An 18255-nucleotide genomic window follows, 5' to 3' on the forward strand; every position below is an offset into this window, starting at 1 on the left:
AGAAAAAATTCAAAAGATAGATTTTGGTCTCCCCACCATAGTTAGTGGGCCACGTTCCAGTCATTGGGAACTACCACTTTGTAGAAAAACTGTCAACACAAGATGTTGACACCTGTCCAGATCAAAAGGCTATAAAACACAAAGCTTTTACCTTTACCTTTTCACTTTTCAAGCTTCCCTTTTTCACTGTTCATTCTTCTTCTCTGGATAGAAAACTTTGCTCCAGAAACCCTTTTTAAAGAAAGTTTCATCTTTTCTAGAAAAAAAAATCATACTGTTATGTTCGTCTTCCTGTTTGACAAACATTCCTGACCATGACGAATGCAAAAAGTTCCTCCTCAAAGGCTGCTGATAGCGACGAACCTATTAATTTTTCCAAGGAATTTTCTGTTGGTGCTCCTGTATTCACCGAAGAACTAGACATCAAAGAAGCTGAAGAGAAAATCTGGAAATCCCAGGTAATTATCTCTTGCCCTAAATCACCATATGCATTATTAGGGCCACTCCCCATTGATAAGGAAACACCAAAAGGTCTTAGTGCCATTTTTCCATGTTTTGAAGAACAACTCCCTTTGATTTTCACCAAAGGTCCATATGACCTGAGTTTCTTAAAATCCAAGTTCAGGACGGAGCCAAAAATAGGTGAAAATGACCCTTACATTGGCTGGTTAGACAAGCTAGAAAAGAAGAAAGGTCAATTTTGGAGAGATATAGGAATTTTTGACCTTATTTAGCTGTCTAGACAAGGACCCAAATAACAAAATGAACTGATAATTGCCGCCTTACATTTTTGGAACCCTTCGACAAACAGCCTTCACTTAAAATGTGGCATGTTTACGCCTACTCTGCTTGACGTCGCAGGTATTACTGGCCTCAAACCTACTGGCCAAACTTTCGATCCTGATAAGCATCAGTCAAAATTCTCATTCGACGTTACCAGGCCCGCTTATGGTAACTTCATCATAGATCATTATGATACTTCAACCACTGAAGTTTCTGATACGGAACACATTGCCTTTTTAACTTGTTGTTTATCCAGGTTCATTTTTTGTTCAAGATCTATCCAGATTCCTAAGAAATTAACAACTTTAGCCATTCAATTACATGAAGGCAAAGACATTTGCCTGAGCAAACTTATTTTAGGATCTCTGTATGAAAATCTGAACCAAGCAGTGACCAATATCAAAGAATACCCATCTCGAGGAAGTCAGATCATTCCTGGTCCTATTTGGCTATTTCAACTGTGGCTCTTGGCTAGTTTTAGGACAAAACTGGTTGTTACCCTTCCCCCTCGCCTTTTGAAAGCGTACGAAGACTGCTCTATCGAAGGTATAGGCCTAGCCATGCTCCAATATGGCAATAGGACTTCCCAAGATTTATTCTCTATTGCTTTTAATGCCCTCCTAGAAAGTGATACTTTTACCCCCGCTATGGCCCCATTCGCTGTCAGATCTCGAGGACCAGCTTGGTTTACAAAAGAATTTCCAGTAACTTCTGTCGAAGATGAGGAAGAAACAAATGTCATTTGGGAAGCTTATTTGACTCCCACACTTCTGTCTAGCAGGCTCACCTCTGGTAGCCCTTATGGGTTATATGGCTATCAGCCAAATCATGTCACCAGACAATTTGGTTTAGTTCAACCTAAGCCCACTTCTTTGTACAAAAGTGTAGATGACCTGAGGCAGCCAATGATAGAACATCTTTGGAGGTCAACTTTACGTAAAGTTGAAAAACAAATGCTTGTTTTCAAGCCCATTTCATTTTCTTTATCTACTTCATGCACTGAGGCATTCTTTCGTTGGTGGCGAGAATATTACAAGCGCCAGACCAATCGAGTGAATCCCGATCAATTGCTTCCTCAACTAATTCTTGCCTTTAATGTTGTGCAGAACAAGACAAAGAAAAGCAAAGGTACGCATATTCGAGAAATTCAAGCTTTTCAGAAATATTTTCAAACCAAATATGACCCTTTATATTTAAAACAGACAGTTAATTATGCTGCCCAAACTTTAAGGGATAAAATTTATGAAAAACTTCCTTCGATGAAATTTCCACCTCTTACTCCCAGCAAATATTTATTTGCTTTACAATTTAAAATAAAATTCCCGCCATTGCCAACCAGTAAATTGACATTAGCTTTTAGGCCACCATATCCAAAATGGCTACCTTGTGTTTCTTCATTGGGCATGAAACAAAAACTAATAAAGAGGGATGCGGATAAGGTGACTGCATCGAAATGCGATCTATACACTTTAGAGGTCATCTTGGCTTAGACCTGTCTCATATTCGAATCACTTCTCCAATAGGAGTAGGTATGAAGTTGTAAACTCTATAATAAATAAACAACTTAGAGAGAAAAATAATTTCCACTTATCTTTCTTTCCATTTGCTTGCAGCTATCTCATTGGATTCGAAAGATGGAGATCAAGGTGATGATGAGGATGTGCCAAAGCCATCGAAGTACAAATCAAGGAAGGCATCAAAGAAGAAGAAATCTTCTAAGTCAGAGAAGAAACATATTGCACCCTCTCTTGAACCATCTCCCGAACCATCTCCCAAGGACACTGAGAATCCTGCGCCTGAAGATAACGTAAGTTCCTTTTAACTCGATCTGTCTTCGAATATCACCTTACGTAATAGTGTCTTATTGTTGAAATCTTTTCAGCCTGACTCTCCTTCTGAGACTATCGAAGTTACCACAACTTCAGGAGTGCCCAAGACTAAAGAAGTTCGAAGGAAAAGGAAGCACAAGGCCCCAGAGATCACCATCGAAACAACGCATACCGACGGGTCTTCGGCCAAATCAAGCTCCAAGAAATGGAAGCAAGGCCACAAGAATTCCAATCCTAACAGTGCTCACTCTTGTGTGGGTGACAATGTCTCAAAGGTAATTTATTGAGTTAATGCCATACTTGACATATTCCTCTTCACGTCATTTCAACAGTTTCTTACAAAATTTATTATCTGTCTTTCAGGGTATCGACCATGGCACTGCTGATATATCTCAACAAGATCAACTTCTACCTTCTTACAAGATAACCCCCACTCCTATTGTTGAGGAAGAAAAAGACGTCGAGATTAGCTCCCCTGATGTTGTTGTCACTTCTCCCAACCAACCATCAAAAACACAAGATGAGGGTTTAGACCTAACTAGGGTGGTCGAAGAAGAAGGGCATGTTCTCGAGAAGAACGCCAGAACGACCATTCATCAAAGAAGGTCACATCAATGGCGAACCTTGACTTACTGGATGCCACCATAAGCCAGGAAGAACTCGACCGTCTTGAACAGGAGAATCCTCTAGACGCATTTGCTTTCTTGATGAAGAACGACGCGCTATTCTCGAAGAATAGTGGGAAATCTTCAAATGTCTCCGCTGATGCTCCATCACAGACTTCAAAAGAAAACCTCTTAGCGGAATTTCGAGACAAAATCTTGAAAATCAACTTACTGGAGGTCATCGAGCAAGATGAGACCGTCATCGATGAAGTGAAAGAGCTCCTTCGCAAACTGAGTGAGCTTCCTTCTGGCTCGAAATTTCAAGACCTTTCTCAAGTATTGGAGCCTCTTCTGGATAGCATCAACCAAAGTTTCCAACAAAAGAAAACTAGTCAAGTTGAACTTGAAGAGCAAACGCAACGCTGTGACCAGCTTTTAGCGGACGTTTCAGCTTTCAACATCAAGTTCGAGGCCTTTCAACAAGAAACTCCAGTTACTCGACAGAGGGTGGAAGAGATTGATGCTGCTATTGCAAAACGCAAGGCAGAAATCCAGGACCTGAAGACCCAAAAGGCCAATCTCTTGGACAAAGAGAAACTTATGAAACAATGCTATCCTTCAAAAGGCTAGGGAATCACAACGATCCCGACAGCAAATACAGGCCCTTACCAAAAATCGCAAGGCTCTCGATGAAAAGCTTTCAGAATTTAAAAATCAACTCGATAAGCTTTTGTCCGAATTTGTCATTTAGCACAAATTTCTTTGTAATAATTTTCCTTTGAAAATACTATGTTCCTTTTAAAATTTTGTCTTCCATGACGGCATCCCTACCGGTTTCTATGGCATAAATGATTTTTTTCGTAAAAATATCGCTTGCCAACTTATTTTCTTTAAGATATTACAAAATACTATTTAGGAACAAGTTTCAAGGAAAGGTAATGATGAGAAACCAAAAAGTTTCTTTTTGCTTAACCAAACAAGTTAAACTTGCCTAGGAAAACGTAAAATTTCTTGTCAATTATGACATTAGAGGAAGAATAAATAAAAAGTAAATAAATAAACTTTACAACTTCCCTCTTTTTCAAAGCAATCTGCAACCATCAAATCAACACGTGTATGGATCTAGGCAAGTTGGAAAACCGTAAAAAGTAACTTCCCTCAACCTTTACTCCCATAAATACCTAACCTCTCTTGAACGTTCTATCATCTTCTTCCCATTTCCATTTTCTTAGCAAAAATTCTCAGACTTCTTTTTAAGCTTCTTTGCTCAAAAATGGATTTTCTGGGTGATGATCTTCTCATCAACATTGCTAAGAGAGTTGTTGAGCACAGCATGTATGATCTCTTCTATTTCCAGAGAACCAACAAAAGGCTTGCAGCGCTTTGCAAGGATCCCATTGTCACCAAATCTTTTGGCAATGACTGTATTCCTCTTCTTACCGATCTAGAACCAAGCCATGAGAAACTCGATTTCATGGAGTGTTTATGGGCTCATGGCAATCCTATGTTTTTTCTCCTTCGGTGTTCTCAACAAATGTTGCATGAGACACCAAATCTTGGTACCATAGACCGTTTATTGAAGAACGCTGCTCCCTTTAAGAGTGCTGAATATTTCCAACTTCTCTTGAGGGCTCTTGGTCCACCTCCACTAGATTACGAGGGAGTCCTTAAGGATTTCAGGGAACTCTTGATGACCAGAATAATGGAGAGTTATCGACTGGGCATTCTGGGAGGTAATACTCCTTTCAGATTTCGCTGTACATGGTACAGAAGAGCCATTCCTGCAGGCCTGATACGTCACCAGTTTTGCAACAATTGGCTTAACTGTCCATGGGATGGAAGGGCGGGGTATTATCGCGGTTTCCTCCCCGCTGCTGATGAAGATTACAGCTTTCATAACTTCTGCATCGATTGTCGCCTTGACTCAGAAGTTCGATGGTTCATCGAAGTCTTTGGCATGAATCATCAAAGGTAGATCCTTTTGGTTGTTTCCAAGCTTCGACCTTAAGACTTTAACTTCAGATTAGCATCGTTTAAGTTTTTAGTCTATTTTAGTTTGTTTTATTTGCACCTTTCTTTTTGTAATGGTTAATCTATCCATTTTGGGACTTATAATGTAAATTGCCCGTTAGTAGGCACTAACTTTTTAATGCCATATTTCATATTCTATTTCGAATTATTCTAGTGCAGTTTTAATTTCTTGCAACATCGGCTTATATTTTTTCAAATATTTTCCGTCTATGCGCATAATTCTTTGATCATCATTTAATTCTTTGATTTCATACGCATTATTCGAAAAAACTCTTCGAATTTCCCATGGTCCTTCCCAACTAGGAGACCATTTCCCTAATACTCGGTTTTTCTTATCCATTGGCAAAATAACTTTCCATACTAAGTCTCCTTGAGCAAAAAGTTTTTACTTAACTTTTATATTGTAAGCCTTTGCAATTCTTTCTTTCTGCTTTGTGAGGACCTCTAGTGCCATCAATCTTTCTTCATCTAGATCCACTAACTCATCCAAAATCATATTCCAATAATGACTAGTTGGAATCTCGAATTGTCTTTGGACTCTAGTTGATTGAAGCAAAATTTCAACTGGCAAGACAGCATCGTGGCCAAATGTGAGCCTATATGGTGTAGTATTTGTCGATTCTTTAGGAGAAGTTCGACATGCCCACAAAGCTTCACCAAGAAATTCATGCCAATTTTGGGATTTGCCCTTGGCTTTCCTCTTAACTATGGAAATTATATTTTTGTGTGCTGCTTCAACCTGACCATTGGCTTGAGCATAATATGGTGCAGAAGTCAATAACTTAAACCCTATGTTTTCAGCAAACTTTACCATCTTTCGACCAGTAAACACAGATCCTTGATCTGTGGTGATAGTCTCTGGAATGCCAAATCTGTAAATAATATGTTTCTGGATGAAACTTATTACTTCATCTTGTGTAACCTCTTTTAGTGGGATTGCCTCTATCCATTTGGTGACGTAATCTATCCCAACTAAAATATATTTGTGGCCTTTCGATGACTTAGGTTTTATTTCCCCAATCACATCTAAGGCTCAGCCTCTAAACGGCCAAGGTTTGACTATCGAGTGCAGCTCACTTGCTGGCACACATTGGATTCCACCGTGTTCTTGGCACCCTTGGCAACCTTTGGCAAATTCTATGCAATCTTTCAGCATGGTTGGCCAATATACTCCCTGTCGAAACAAAAGTCATTTCATCTTATGGCCCGCTTGATGCGTATCACATGCTCCAATGTGGGTATTGGAAACAGCTAAATATGCCTCAGTTTCTCCGAGACCTTTAAGTAAAACTCCTTCTGGGGTCTTTTTGAACAATTTGTTCCCCACAATTACATAACTTAAAGCTTTATATTTTATTTTTCGACAAGTTGCACCATCGGGATTCTCCAGGTAATTAACAACGAGTTTTCGCCAATCATTATCAGATAAATTGTTAACAACCAAAATTTCGACCAAGTTTGTACCTTGTATTTGTCTATGAGATGCCTTGATGCCCCCAAGTTTTGGTGTTGACAATTTTTCGGGGAGAGGTTCTCTCGAACTACGCTTGTTCCTGAACTCGATTGGCTCCTGCTTTTGATCTTTCAAAGCTTTATATCCAGAAGCCGCTTGAGCAAGGTCATTTGCTTCTTGATTCTCTATTCAGGGAACATGTCTTATTTCGACATGGACAAAATGTTTGAGTAATGCTCTTGCTATGGTGAGGTATAGAATTAAACCTTCTTTGACGCATTTGTACTCTTTGGTCAATTGTCTCAATACTAATTTTGAGTCTCCATTTATTTCGATACTCTTTGCCCCCAGTTCGAGTAAGATCTTCAAACCGGTAATTAAAGCCTCATATTTAGCCTCATTATTTGAACAAAATTGATTTATACGAAATTTGTATTTAGTTATAGTGTTGTCTGGCGAGACAATCACCATTCCAATCCCGATGCCATTTTTTTGACTGGATCCATCGAAATAGAACTCCAACACTGGCTCTCGATGCCCCCAGGCAACGGTTCTTCCACCGAATGATCAGCAATAAAATCAACCACAGTCTGGCCTTTAATGGATTTCAAAGATTGATATGTCAATGAATATTCCATCAGCGCTAAAGCCCATTTTCCCACTCTGTTATGCAAAATAGGTTTTGACAACATATGCTTAATTATATCGAAATGAGAATACACACAAACATCAAAAGACTTTATATAATGCTTGAGTTTTGTACATGAAAAATACAAACAGAGACATAATTTTTCACTAGGATGATATCATGTTTCAGCATCATTTAATACCCTACTAAGATAATAAATGGCTCTTTCTACTCCATTTTCATCCTCTTGTGATAGCATACTTCCCATAGTATTTTTGGATGTTGCTATATACAATTTCATTTTTCTACCTTTTAATAGAGGTGACAAAATAGGAGGGTTCATCAAATAAGACTTGCTCTTATCGAAAGCCTTCTGGTGCTCTGATTCCCATCTGAACACATCTTCTTTCTTCAAGCGAAGCAATGGTGCAAATGCTTGCATTTTGCCACTTAGATTTGATATGAACCTTCTGAGAAAGTTGATTTTCCCTAACAAATACTGCAACTCTTTCTTCGTTGAAGGGGCTTTAGTCTCCATTATTGCTTTGGTTTTGTTTTGATTAATTTCGATCCCCTTCTTGTGGACAACAAAACCTAAAAAATCACCTGCACAAACACCAAATGCACATTTTAATGGATTCATCTTCAATCCATATTGCCTCATTCTTTCGAATGGCCGGCGTAAATGGTCTAAGTGCTTATCCTCTGATGATGATTTTACTACAATATCATCAATGTAAACTTGCATGAAATCTTCGATGAAATCATGAAACATCGAATTCATTGCTCTTTGGTATGTAACACCAGCATTTTTTAAACCAAATGGCATCACCAACCATTCGTAACAACCCAATGCCCCTGGACATCAAAATGTTGTTTTAGAGATATCCTCTTCAGCAATAAAAATCTGATTATAGCCTGAATAACCATCAAGCATGCTCAAATACTCGAAGCCTGCTGCTGAGTCTACTAGCATTTCTGCCATAGGCATGGGATACTCATCTTTAGGAGTAGCGAAATTTAAATCTCTAAAGTCAATACAGACTCTTATAGTCCCATTTTTCTTTTTAACCGGAACTACATTTGCTAGCCAATCTACATAACTGGCTGGTCTGATGAAACCGCATTTCAAGAGTCTTTCGATCTCTTCTTTAATCTTTGGCAAGATCTGTGGTGCAAACCTTCTAGGAATCTGTTTCACTGGTTTTTTATCTGACTGAATCGGCAACTTCAACTCTACTACCTTTCGATTCAAACCGGACATTTCGATGTAATCCCAAGCGAAACAATCTTTGCATTCCTTTAGGAGCATTACAATTCGATTTTTAAATTCTCTGGAATTTTGGCGCTAACATACGTTGGCCTCTTGACGGAGCCATCACCCAAATCTACTTCTTCAATAGGATCTTGCGCCTTCATCTTAATAGTAGAACCCATAGGATCTTCTTCAAAATCCAAAGGTTCGTCATCGTATATACAATCTAGTTTTTGATCATCAAGGAGGTCATTAGTAGCATCTTCCACCGTAGTTTCGATCACCTCTTTCTATAAGATTTTGGCCTTTTTGGCCGTATTTAATTGAGTTTCGGCCACGTAGGCCGTAATTTTATCCCAAAAATTGGGCTCAATCATGGATTACTTTTCAATATCCACCCAGTCGGTGGGATTGCATACTCCGTCGATTCTGGGGTGAGGGCATCAGTAACCTTCTTGTATGCTGAGGCCCTTGTTCTGAGCACATTTTCCTCTCCTAGGGGAGTCTCTTCATGATTCACCATTACGTAATCATGATCAATAAGTTCTCTTTCCCATACAAGACAATCTAGATGCAGTCTCATGGTGTACATTTCATCTTCTGAAACTACATACTTAGGACCCAAAGAAAGGACCAGAGAAATTTTTGCAAGTTGTTTATCGAAGTTCTTCTTGGTAACGGTGTTTACTTCAGCCATAAAATAACTTTGATCAGCCTCCACATTCTCTACCAGGCCATCTTCGCTCCAGATAGCAATCCTTTGATGCACGGTAGAAGGTACTGCCCCCACACCATGTATCCATTCTCTGCCTAACAACACATTAAAGTTAGCCTTGGATAGGACTACCATGAACGTAGTTGTTCTTTTAACACTTCCAACTATCAAATCTACTTCGACAGCCCCAAGAGAATTGCCAGTTGTTCCTTTATAGTTAGTGAGGACAATATTATGTGGTTTCAAATCAGAATCAACAATCCCAATTTTCCCCAAGAAAGACTGGGGTATCAAATTCACTGTGGCACCTCTATCCACCAATACTTTATTCACCCCTACACCATTTATCTTGGCTTGGATAAATAAAGGTTTAAGGTGATGCATCATCGAGATATCAGGTCTCTCGAATACTTCATGTTGATCCTCGACACAACCATTGTTTATAACATAATAGCACAATGGCTTGTGAAAAGCCATTTCTTCAGTGAAATCACTTTCCACTTCAATAACCTCAGAGGGCACATCATATTCAATCGGCAGCACCGACACAACATTACACACTATATCGAGACTTGGGTCGGATTCAGAGAAATTCGAAGCCATTTCCTCGTCCTCCTTTGGAAGATCTCCTTTCAAAGTTAATAAAGGGGGAAATATTCTTTCAGTGGCTGGTCTCTTGACCATTTCGAAAACAGTTTCCTGTTTCTCTTCCCTTTTCTCAACATTAGTGACGTCTTTCGAAGCACTTGCCTTTTTCTGGCGTTGATACCTTCGCCATTGCGTTTTCGTCATGGGGTTTTTACCTTTGTAATTGATGTTGTAGACAAACTTATTGGAATTCGATGTCTCCTGTTGATGAGACGTTATGGCCACTCTTTTCACCCATTTTGTTGGTGGGGCGGAGTAACCAGATTTCTTGCCCCCAGAAAAGACCCAAGTGTCTGTAGGAGCCTTCGAAGAAGGATTGAAAGTCTTCTTATGACTTTTACCTGGATTTTTCTCTGAAGGTTTCATCTTATAAGGAACCCCTCGTTTGTTGAAACCAAACTTTGGCCGGTTATCAGCCTATCCGCCTTTACGCTTGGTTTGGGGTCGAAATCCCTCGACGGATTTTGCAGCTTCTTTATCGAAAACTGCACTGCATCTTGGGCAGAGCATGGCATGTGCATTGGAAATTTTGCACCTATTGAGAAAATCTATCAAATCTTCCTCAACCTTGGGATATGCCACTTTCATTTTCTCAGCAAACTGGTCTTCAGTGACCATTGCGTTTTCAAATTGATGGTCATCAATAACCATCTTCTCGCCGGTCTATAGAATTTCTTTCAACACAGGGGCCAAGGAAGGAGATTCAGTGCCGCATTCTTCGAAAATGTTTACCATGTTTATGGCAACCACATCAACGTACATTGAATCATCTTTCTTCAACGGATCTGCATCTATTTGCATTGACTGTTTGGTTTTATCTCCAAACTTTGGCCTGCCCTCATCGAGAGCTGTTTGCATAGGATCCCTAAAACGAGTACAACGAGATAAGTTATGGCCTAAAAATCCATGAAATTTACAAAAACCTCTTTTCTTCCTTTGTTCTAAAGGAGGTAGTTTCATATTTTTTGGCACTAATATTATGCCATCTGCAACTAAGAGATCGAAGATCTCTTCACATTTAGAAACATCAAAAGTATATGTTTTAGGAGGATATTTGTCATTTTTAGGCTCTTCAGGATTTTTCCCGTTTCATGGCCTTAACAATTTACATGTGTAAGGTGGTCCATCTCTTAATTCTGCCAAATTTATCTCATTTTCTTCGACAGTGTCTGATCCCCAATCGAATTCAGGATCACTGTCTCCTGCATCTACATAGGCAATTTTTTCCTTCTTTGGAAATTTGTTCGACCGGGCTTTTTCAGCCTTAAGTCTTTCAACTTGTCGAACTCTGTCCGCTAATTGTGCCATATCCCTAAGATATTGGGTGTCTAACTTCTTTCAAACGGAATAGTCAAGGCCACCAGTGGCCATTTCGACCAATTCATGTTCTGGCATAGAAGTAAAACATCTGGCCTTGAGAAGACGGGATCTGTTCAAATAATCATCAATGGATTCATGCGTCTTTCGTCGAACGCTGGCCAGTTCTTTCAAACTTATTTTAGATTGGCCCATGTAGAATTGTTCATGGAAAGCTTTTTCCAATTGATTCCAACTAAAAATGGAATGTGGAGGAAAAGTTGTAAACCAAGTGAAGGCATTCTTTGTCAAAGAACTTGAAAAATATTTCAACCTTAAGTTTTCATTGTATGCCATTTCACCCGCCTCCATAAGGTATCAAGCGATGTGTTCGATAGTCGATTCATTGGTCTCCCCAGCAAACTTGGTGAATTTGGGGACTTTCCAATTTCTTGGTAACTCAGTTTCCAAAACATACTCAGACAAAGCCGACACAAAATTGGGCCGATGTAAACCCATATTAAAACCATTTTGGGCTAACAAAGCCTCGACAACATTCGCTATGTTATTATGTCCCTCATAGTTGTTTCGACGGGCTTGCATAACCACTTGGTTCGCATCTTGGTGTCTGTTTACCAATATTGTTGCCCTTTCGGGCTCTTTCGACGTATGTGCCTGTGCCCATGGTGGTTGCGTTTGATTCCCAGGCACTTGGTCGTTTTGGCTAACCGCAGGGGGTTCTATTGAACCACCATTTAAATTTTGAGTTGCTGGTGCGCTTCGCGCAGCATGGGCACCGAAAAAATCTGTTATTCGCTCCATTTGAGCGGACAACGCTTGGTAACTGCTGTTAGTATCCCGAATTAGAGGATTAATTACCGCACCCATTTGTTGCGTTACTAGATTGGCCATGTCATGATTGGCCTCGTCCATCTGTTGCCTTAAGGCTATCATGGACGCATTAGTCGGAGACTGTTGGGGTGTTGTGAAAGGAATGCTTACCCCAGGAGCGAACAATTGGGGCATTGATACATTTAAACTTTCAGAGAATGCAGATGGGTTAGTATGCAAGCCTTGCATCATAGAAGTTGGCATGCCATATTGAAAATTTCGACTGCTTGTGCCAAGATTAAAAAATCCTTGTGTCGATGTATTTGGAATAGCCTGCGAAGTCTGCGCGGCCAAAGTAAATGCTGGAGGGGCCTGCAAAATCTGGGTGGACGCAGTCGAACCTGTGGGAATGTCTTGAGTAGTTTGTGCGGCCATTGTGACCGCTGGAATGGCCTGGGACGTTTGTGTGGCCATTGTCGATCCATTCGGTTCTATCACGGTAGTCATGGTACTACTTGGGATTGCATGCGCACCACCAGGCGATATAGGTGGGTTGGTTATTGTTCCTGACGAACTAGCAGCGTTCGATGCTGCTGAATTTAGATTTGGGGGTGGACGTACCATTTAAGGAAGTTGTTTTTTACTCCTTAAGAGCATGCACAACGCAAACCAGCTATGTTAAACGAAAAAATTTCGTTAGGGAATTTACCACAAAGGCACAAAAAGGTTCCACTGGACGTGCCAATTTGTTTACACTGATTTTTGGTAAACAACCGCTGGTTTAAACGTAGTTACTTGCAAGATCAACCAGTAAATCTTAGGAGCATATTTGTGCTTTGGTTATTTCCAGGAAATTGTAATATTCTTAAAAATTAAATAAACAAGAAAGATAAAGGCAATCGAACTCAACCCAGTTGAATCCAATCGGGTTTTGTTGAATAAAAACAAGTAAAATGTTCAAAAAGAACAAGCAAAATGCAAAGACATTTAAGAAAAAGAACTTAAATTGCATTGATTGAAAGTAAATTGGTACACAGATTCATACATTGCAACTTGTAACTCGTTTCTCACTTCCATACGGATAATTTGAGTGTAAGTTTTGTATGATTGAATTGCGACCCTTTTTCCTTATGGAAAACTACTATTTATACAAATAGAAATAACAAACTAAATTCAAATTCAAATCTATAACTAGAGAAAACTAACAAGCCTTATCCATCTAATTTGAATTTCGAACATGCCTTTTTGGAAAGAGTCGTTGCTTGTGTTGGAACAAAATGTGTTTAACAATGAACCTTAAAGAGTTTTGATGATAACAAGGTATTAAAAATTGTAAATTGGACTAGCAAATATTTGTTCAAGTGTACAGTACCATAGTTAAAAATTTACATCATATAAAGGTTCTGAAGAACAAAAAGAGAGTTATGGAATCAAGAAAAGGAAGCTTGAAAGCATCTAAAGAAAAGTGCATCTGAACACAAAAGTGCTCCTGAAGAATGACGACGTCATCATAAGCTGAAAGTCATCAGAAGCGGATAGTTCAGAAGCGACCTTATCAGAAGCTGATTATCACCACAAGCTGAAGATTCAAGGATCAACACTTTAAAAGCTGTCTATTGGATTCGAAAACACTACAGAAGACTAGTGGAAATTTGCAACGGTCATTTTGGTGAAAGATTTGAAGGCATTGGATGCGTATCTTCTAAAAGCGTTGACATTGTACTTTATACGAACTGTACAACCGCCTTCTCCACTACTCTATTTTGTGTCCGCGCTACAAGACAAGAAAACAGCTTCAGAATAACAGCTATGCCTGCAAAGATGTTCCTTCACAATGGGAATGGTTTTCAAATTGGTTCTTCATAGGACAACAACCAAATCATGCAAAAGATTATTGGTGATAGATCAAGCTTCAACAACGACTCTTTGATGTGCTGGTAATTTCACAACGTCTCTTTCACACCTCTATATAAAGGAGTGAAGACTTAGAGATTTTGTAATGCTGAACGAAAGACTCTCAACATTTTTACAAGTGCCAAACCTCTGCTGAAATTGTTCTGCATTCACTTAGAATTTCTGTTTCTCAAGTTCTAGTCTTAGAAATTCTTAAGTCTTAGAGTTTGTATCTGATTGTATTGTGAGCACCTCTGATTGTATATCAAGTGTTCAATTTCAAACATTTTTCTCTGTAATCTTGTTTGTTTAGAAGTCTCTTGCAGTTGTGCTTGAGCATAGAAGTCTCTTGATTGTGTTCTTGAGCATAGGAAGACTCTTGCGAAGTGTGCTTGAGCAAAGGAAGTCTCTTCCTGTGTGTTTGAGCAATTGTAATCAGATATTACATTCTACCGAAATATCCTTGGAAGTGCAAGGGGGACTGGACTACTTCCGGATTGTGGAAGGAACCAGGATAATTGCTTTTTGGCTTTCTTCTCTCTCTTTGTTTTTATTTCGCTGCGTTCAGATTCTGATTATCACTTCAGAAGCTGCTTCACCGAGCTTCTGACCAATGTGTTCAGTTTAGGAGAAAAGAAAAATTTTTCAAAACACAATTCAACCCCCCTTCTTGTGTTTTTCTCACCTTCAGCTTGTTCACATCAAAAAATGATAACCGTTCTTCGATGGCTTCGTCCGTCGAACTGAAGCACGTGCCCCCTGCAAGTCCAATTTCAATAAACTCTTTGAGAATAATTCATCATTTCTTCGATGACAAGGTCAACTTTTCTTTGACTGCATTTAATACTGCATTTAATGATAGCCTTTGAAAATATAGGCTAACAAAGGCCTACCAGACATTGACTATCATTCAGATGCACTCTGTGGTGCATGCCAGAAAGGAAAAATTGTGAAATCATCTTTTAAAACAAAAGACATTGTTTCAACCTCCAGACCCTTAGAACTACTTCATATTGATTTATTTGGACCAGTCAGTACTGCATCCTTATATGGAAGTAAATATGGATTAGTCATTGTTGATGATTATAGCAGATGGACTTGGGTAAAATTCCTAAAGAGTAAAGATGTTTCTTGTGATGTATTAAGTAGTTTCTGCACTCAAATTCAATCTGAAAAAGAATCAAAGATTTTGAAAGTCAGAAGTGATCATGGTGAAGAGTTTGAAAATGAGCCATTTGAAGCTTTTTGTGAAAAACATGGAATTGTCCATGAATTCTCTTCTCCTAGAACTCCACAACAAAATGGGGTTGTAGAGAGAAAGAATAGAACTTTACAAGAAATGGCTAGAACCATGATCCATGAAAACAATTTAGCAAAACATTTTTGGGCAGAACCAGTGAATACAACATGTTATGTCCAAAACAAGATCTATATCAGACCTATTTTGGAGAAAACAGCATATGAACTCTTTAAAGGAAGAAAACCCAATATCTTTTACTTTCATCAATTTGGATGTACATGTTACATTCTAAATAACAAGCTCTACCTAAAGAAATTTGATGCCAAAGCCCAAAGAGGAATCTTTTTAGGCTACTCTGAAAGGTCAAAGGCATACAGAGTGTATAATTCAGAAACACTTTGTGTTGAAGAATCAATGCACGTTAAATTTGATGACAAAGAGCCTGGAAGTAAAACTCCAGAGCAAGATGAAATTTTTGTAGAGATACAGGTTCCTGAAGATACTCCAGAACCTGATCAGATAGCTGAATCTGAAGATAGTCCAGAAGCTGAACCCACATCAGAAGCTCAAGATAAAACTGCTTCTGATGAAGCACAAGATGGCTCACATCAAGTAGATCCTCCCAGAAACACATTCAAGGACAAGTCTTCACATCCTGAGGAGCTAATCATTGGAAACAAAGACAGTCCTAGAAGAACAAGGTCATACTTCAGACAAGAAGATACAATGATTGGACATATATCAATGATTGAACCTACAACAGTTGATGAAGCACTTTCAGATGATGGATGGATCTTAGCTATGCAAGAAGAGCTGAATCAATTTCAAAGAAATGATGTGTGGGATCTGGTACCCAAACCTCAGCATAAGAACATTATTGGAACAAAATGGGTATTCAGAAACAAGTTGAATGAGCAAGGAGAAGTAACAAGAAACAAAGCAAGACTTGTTTCACAAGGTTATAGTCAACAAGAATGCATTGATTACACTGAAACATTTGCTCCAGTTGCAAGATTGGAAGCAATCAGGTTACTTCTTTCCTATGCAGTTAATCATGGCATAATATTATATCAAATGGATGTCAAGAGTGCATTTCTTAATGGTGTCATAGAAGAAGAAGCGTATGTCAAACAACCTCCTGGTTTTGAGGATCTTAAGCATCCTGATCATGTTTTTAAACTGAAGAAATCACTATATGGCTTGAAACAAGCTCCTAGAGCTTGGTATGATAGACTAAGTAATTTCTCAATCAAAAATGATTTTAAAAGAGGACAGGCTGACACAACACTCTTCAGAAGGACCCTTGGGAAAGATATTCTTGTTGTGGAAATATATGTTGATGATATAATATTTGGTTCTACTAATGCATCTCTTTGCAAGGAAATTTCTAATTTAATGCAGGATGAATTTGAAATGAGCATGATGGGAGAGCTGAAGTTCTTCCTGGGCATTCAAATCAATCAATGTAAAGATGGAGTCTATGTTCATCAAACAAAATATACAAAGGAGCTTCTGAAGAAGTTCAAGCTTGAAGATTGTAAAGTGATGAACACTCCAATGCATCCAACATGCATTTTAAGCAAAGAAGATGAAGGAGAAAAAGTAGATCAGAAGTTGTACAGAGGTATGATTGGTTCTTTTTTATACCTCACTGCATCTAGGCCAGATACTTTATTCAGTGTATGCTTGTGTGCAAGATTCCAATCAGATCCTAGAGAATCTCATATGACTGCTGTCAAGAGAATCTTCAGGTATTTGAAGGGAACAACTAATCTTGAACTCCTTTATAGGAAATCCTTAGATTATAAGCTAGTTGGATTTTGTGATGCTAACTATGCCGGTGATAGGATTGAAAGAAAGTCAACCAGTGGCAACTGTCAATTTCTGGGTGATAATCTGATATCCTGGGCTAGCAAAAGACAAGCAACCATTGCTATGTCTACAGCAGAAGTAGAATACATCTCAACTGCAAGTTGTTGTACACAACTACTTTGGATGAAACATCAGTTGGAAGACTATCAGATAGTTGCTAACAGTATTCCCATTTATTGTGATAATACTGCTGCTATTTGTTTGTCTAAAAATCCAATTTTGCATTCAAGAGCTAAGCATATTGAAATCAAACACCATTTTATTAGAGACTATGTTCAAAAAGGAATTTTAGATATATAATTCATTGATACTGAGAATCAATGGGCTGATATATTTACTAAGCCTTTAACTATTGAAAGATTTGATTTTATAAAGAAAAATTTGAACATGCATTTTGTGTCTGATTAAAGTTTGCTTGCTCCTGAATAGGATTTTAGGTTCTGAAGTTAGTTCAGAAGCTGTGGTCTATCAGAAGCTCTTTATTGAGGTTCTGTGGAAAATATGCTTCTGATGATGACGTCAGCATCTGAAGTCCAGAAGCTGAACTTTGTGCTTCTGAATAGTAGAGTTTGTGGAAACGCTAGAAGTTACTTTTTAGTAGCACTGGCCCACTAACTTAGCAGTTACTCTGAGAACTTATGATGTGGCCTATCTGTATTGGTGTATAAATTAAAAATTAATTTCCAGAGCGTGTAGGGTTTCTGCTAAAGGCAGATTTCGGTGGGATGTCAGCAAGGATGATGTTCTGTTGGAAAGTTACGTTAGATTGTTGCTAAAGGGAAATCCTAAAGCTAAGACTGTGGAAATGAAGGATTGTCACAGGCTGCTCCTGAAGTTTTGCACTAATTACTTCTTTCAAAGAGGAGAAGGGTCTGAACAACCTAATCAGGATCATCAACTGGCTCTGTACTTCATGGCCACCTTTAAAAGGATAAACATTCCAAGATACCTCATGGATCATCTGTCCTTGGCTATCAAAGAAGGAATTAACAAGGGAAGAAAGCAAGTACCTTGTGGAAGGCTTCTGTCCGAAATCTTCCATCAAGGAGGTCTGTTGGAGATCCTGAGGAAAATCAAACCTGCATCTGACAGCTGCTTCAAGGTGACAACTTCTGACAAGATCATAAATAGCAAGACTCTGTATGCTATGAGGATAATCAAGAATCTCCCTGTCAA

The 18255-nt window shown here is 38.8% G+C and overlaps 1 protein-coding gene and 1 pseudogene across 1 annotated transcript; both read right to left on the bottom strand.

Moving 5' to 3' along the window:
* Positions 1–5633: 5633 nt before the first annotated feature.
* Positions 5634–6062, bottom strand: LOC146899764 (uncharacterized). Its single transcript, XM_085736849.1, has one exon. The coding sequence runs from the start codon at positions 6060–6062 to the stop codon at positions 5634–5636; it is 429 nt and encodes a 142-aa protein (XP_085592975.1).
* Positions 6063–10610: 4548 nt separating this feature from the next.
* On the bottom strand, positions 10611–12698 carry LOC146899765 (uncharacterized; annotated as a pseudogene).
* Positions 12699–18255: the final 5557 nt, after the last annotated feature.

This window comes from Medicago sativa, chromosome 8 (assembly GCF_051527215.1).
Source record: "Medicago sativa cultivar Bolivia chromosome 8, Bolivia_mono, whole genome shotgun sequence".
NCBI classification, from domain to species: Eukaryota; Viridiplantae; Streptophyta; class Magnoliopsida; order Fabales; family Fabaceae; genus Medicago; species Medicago sativa.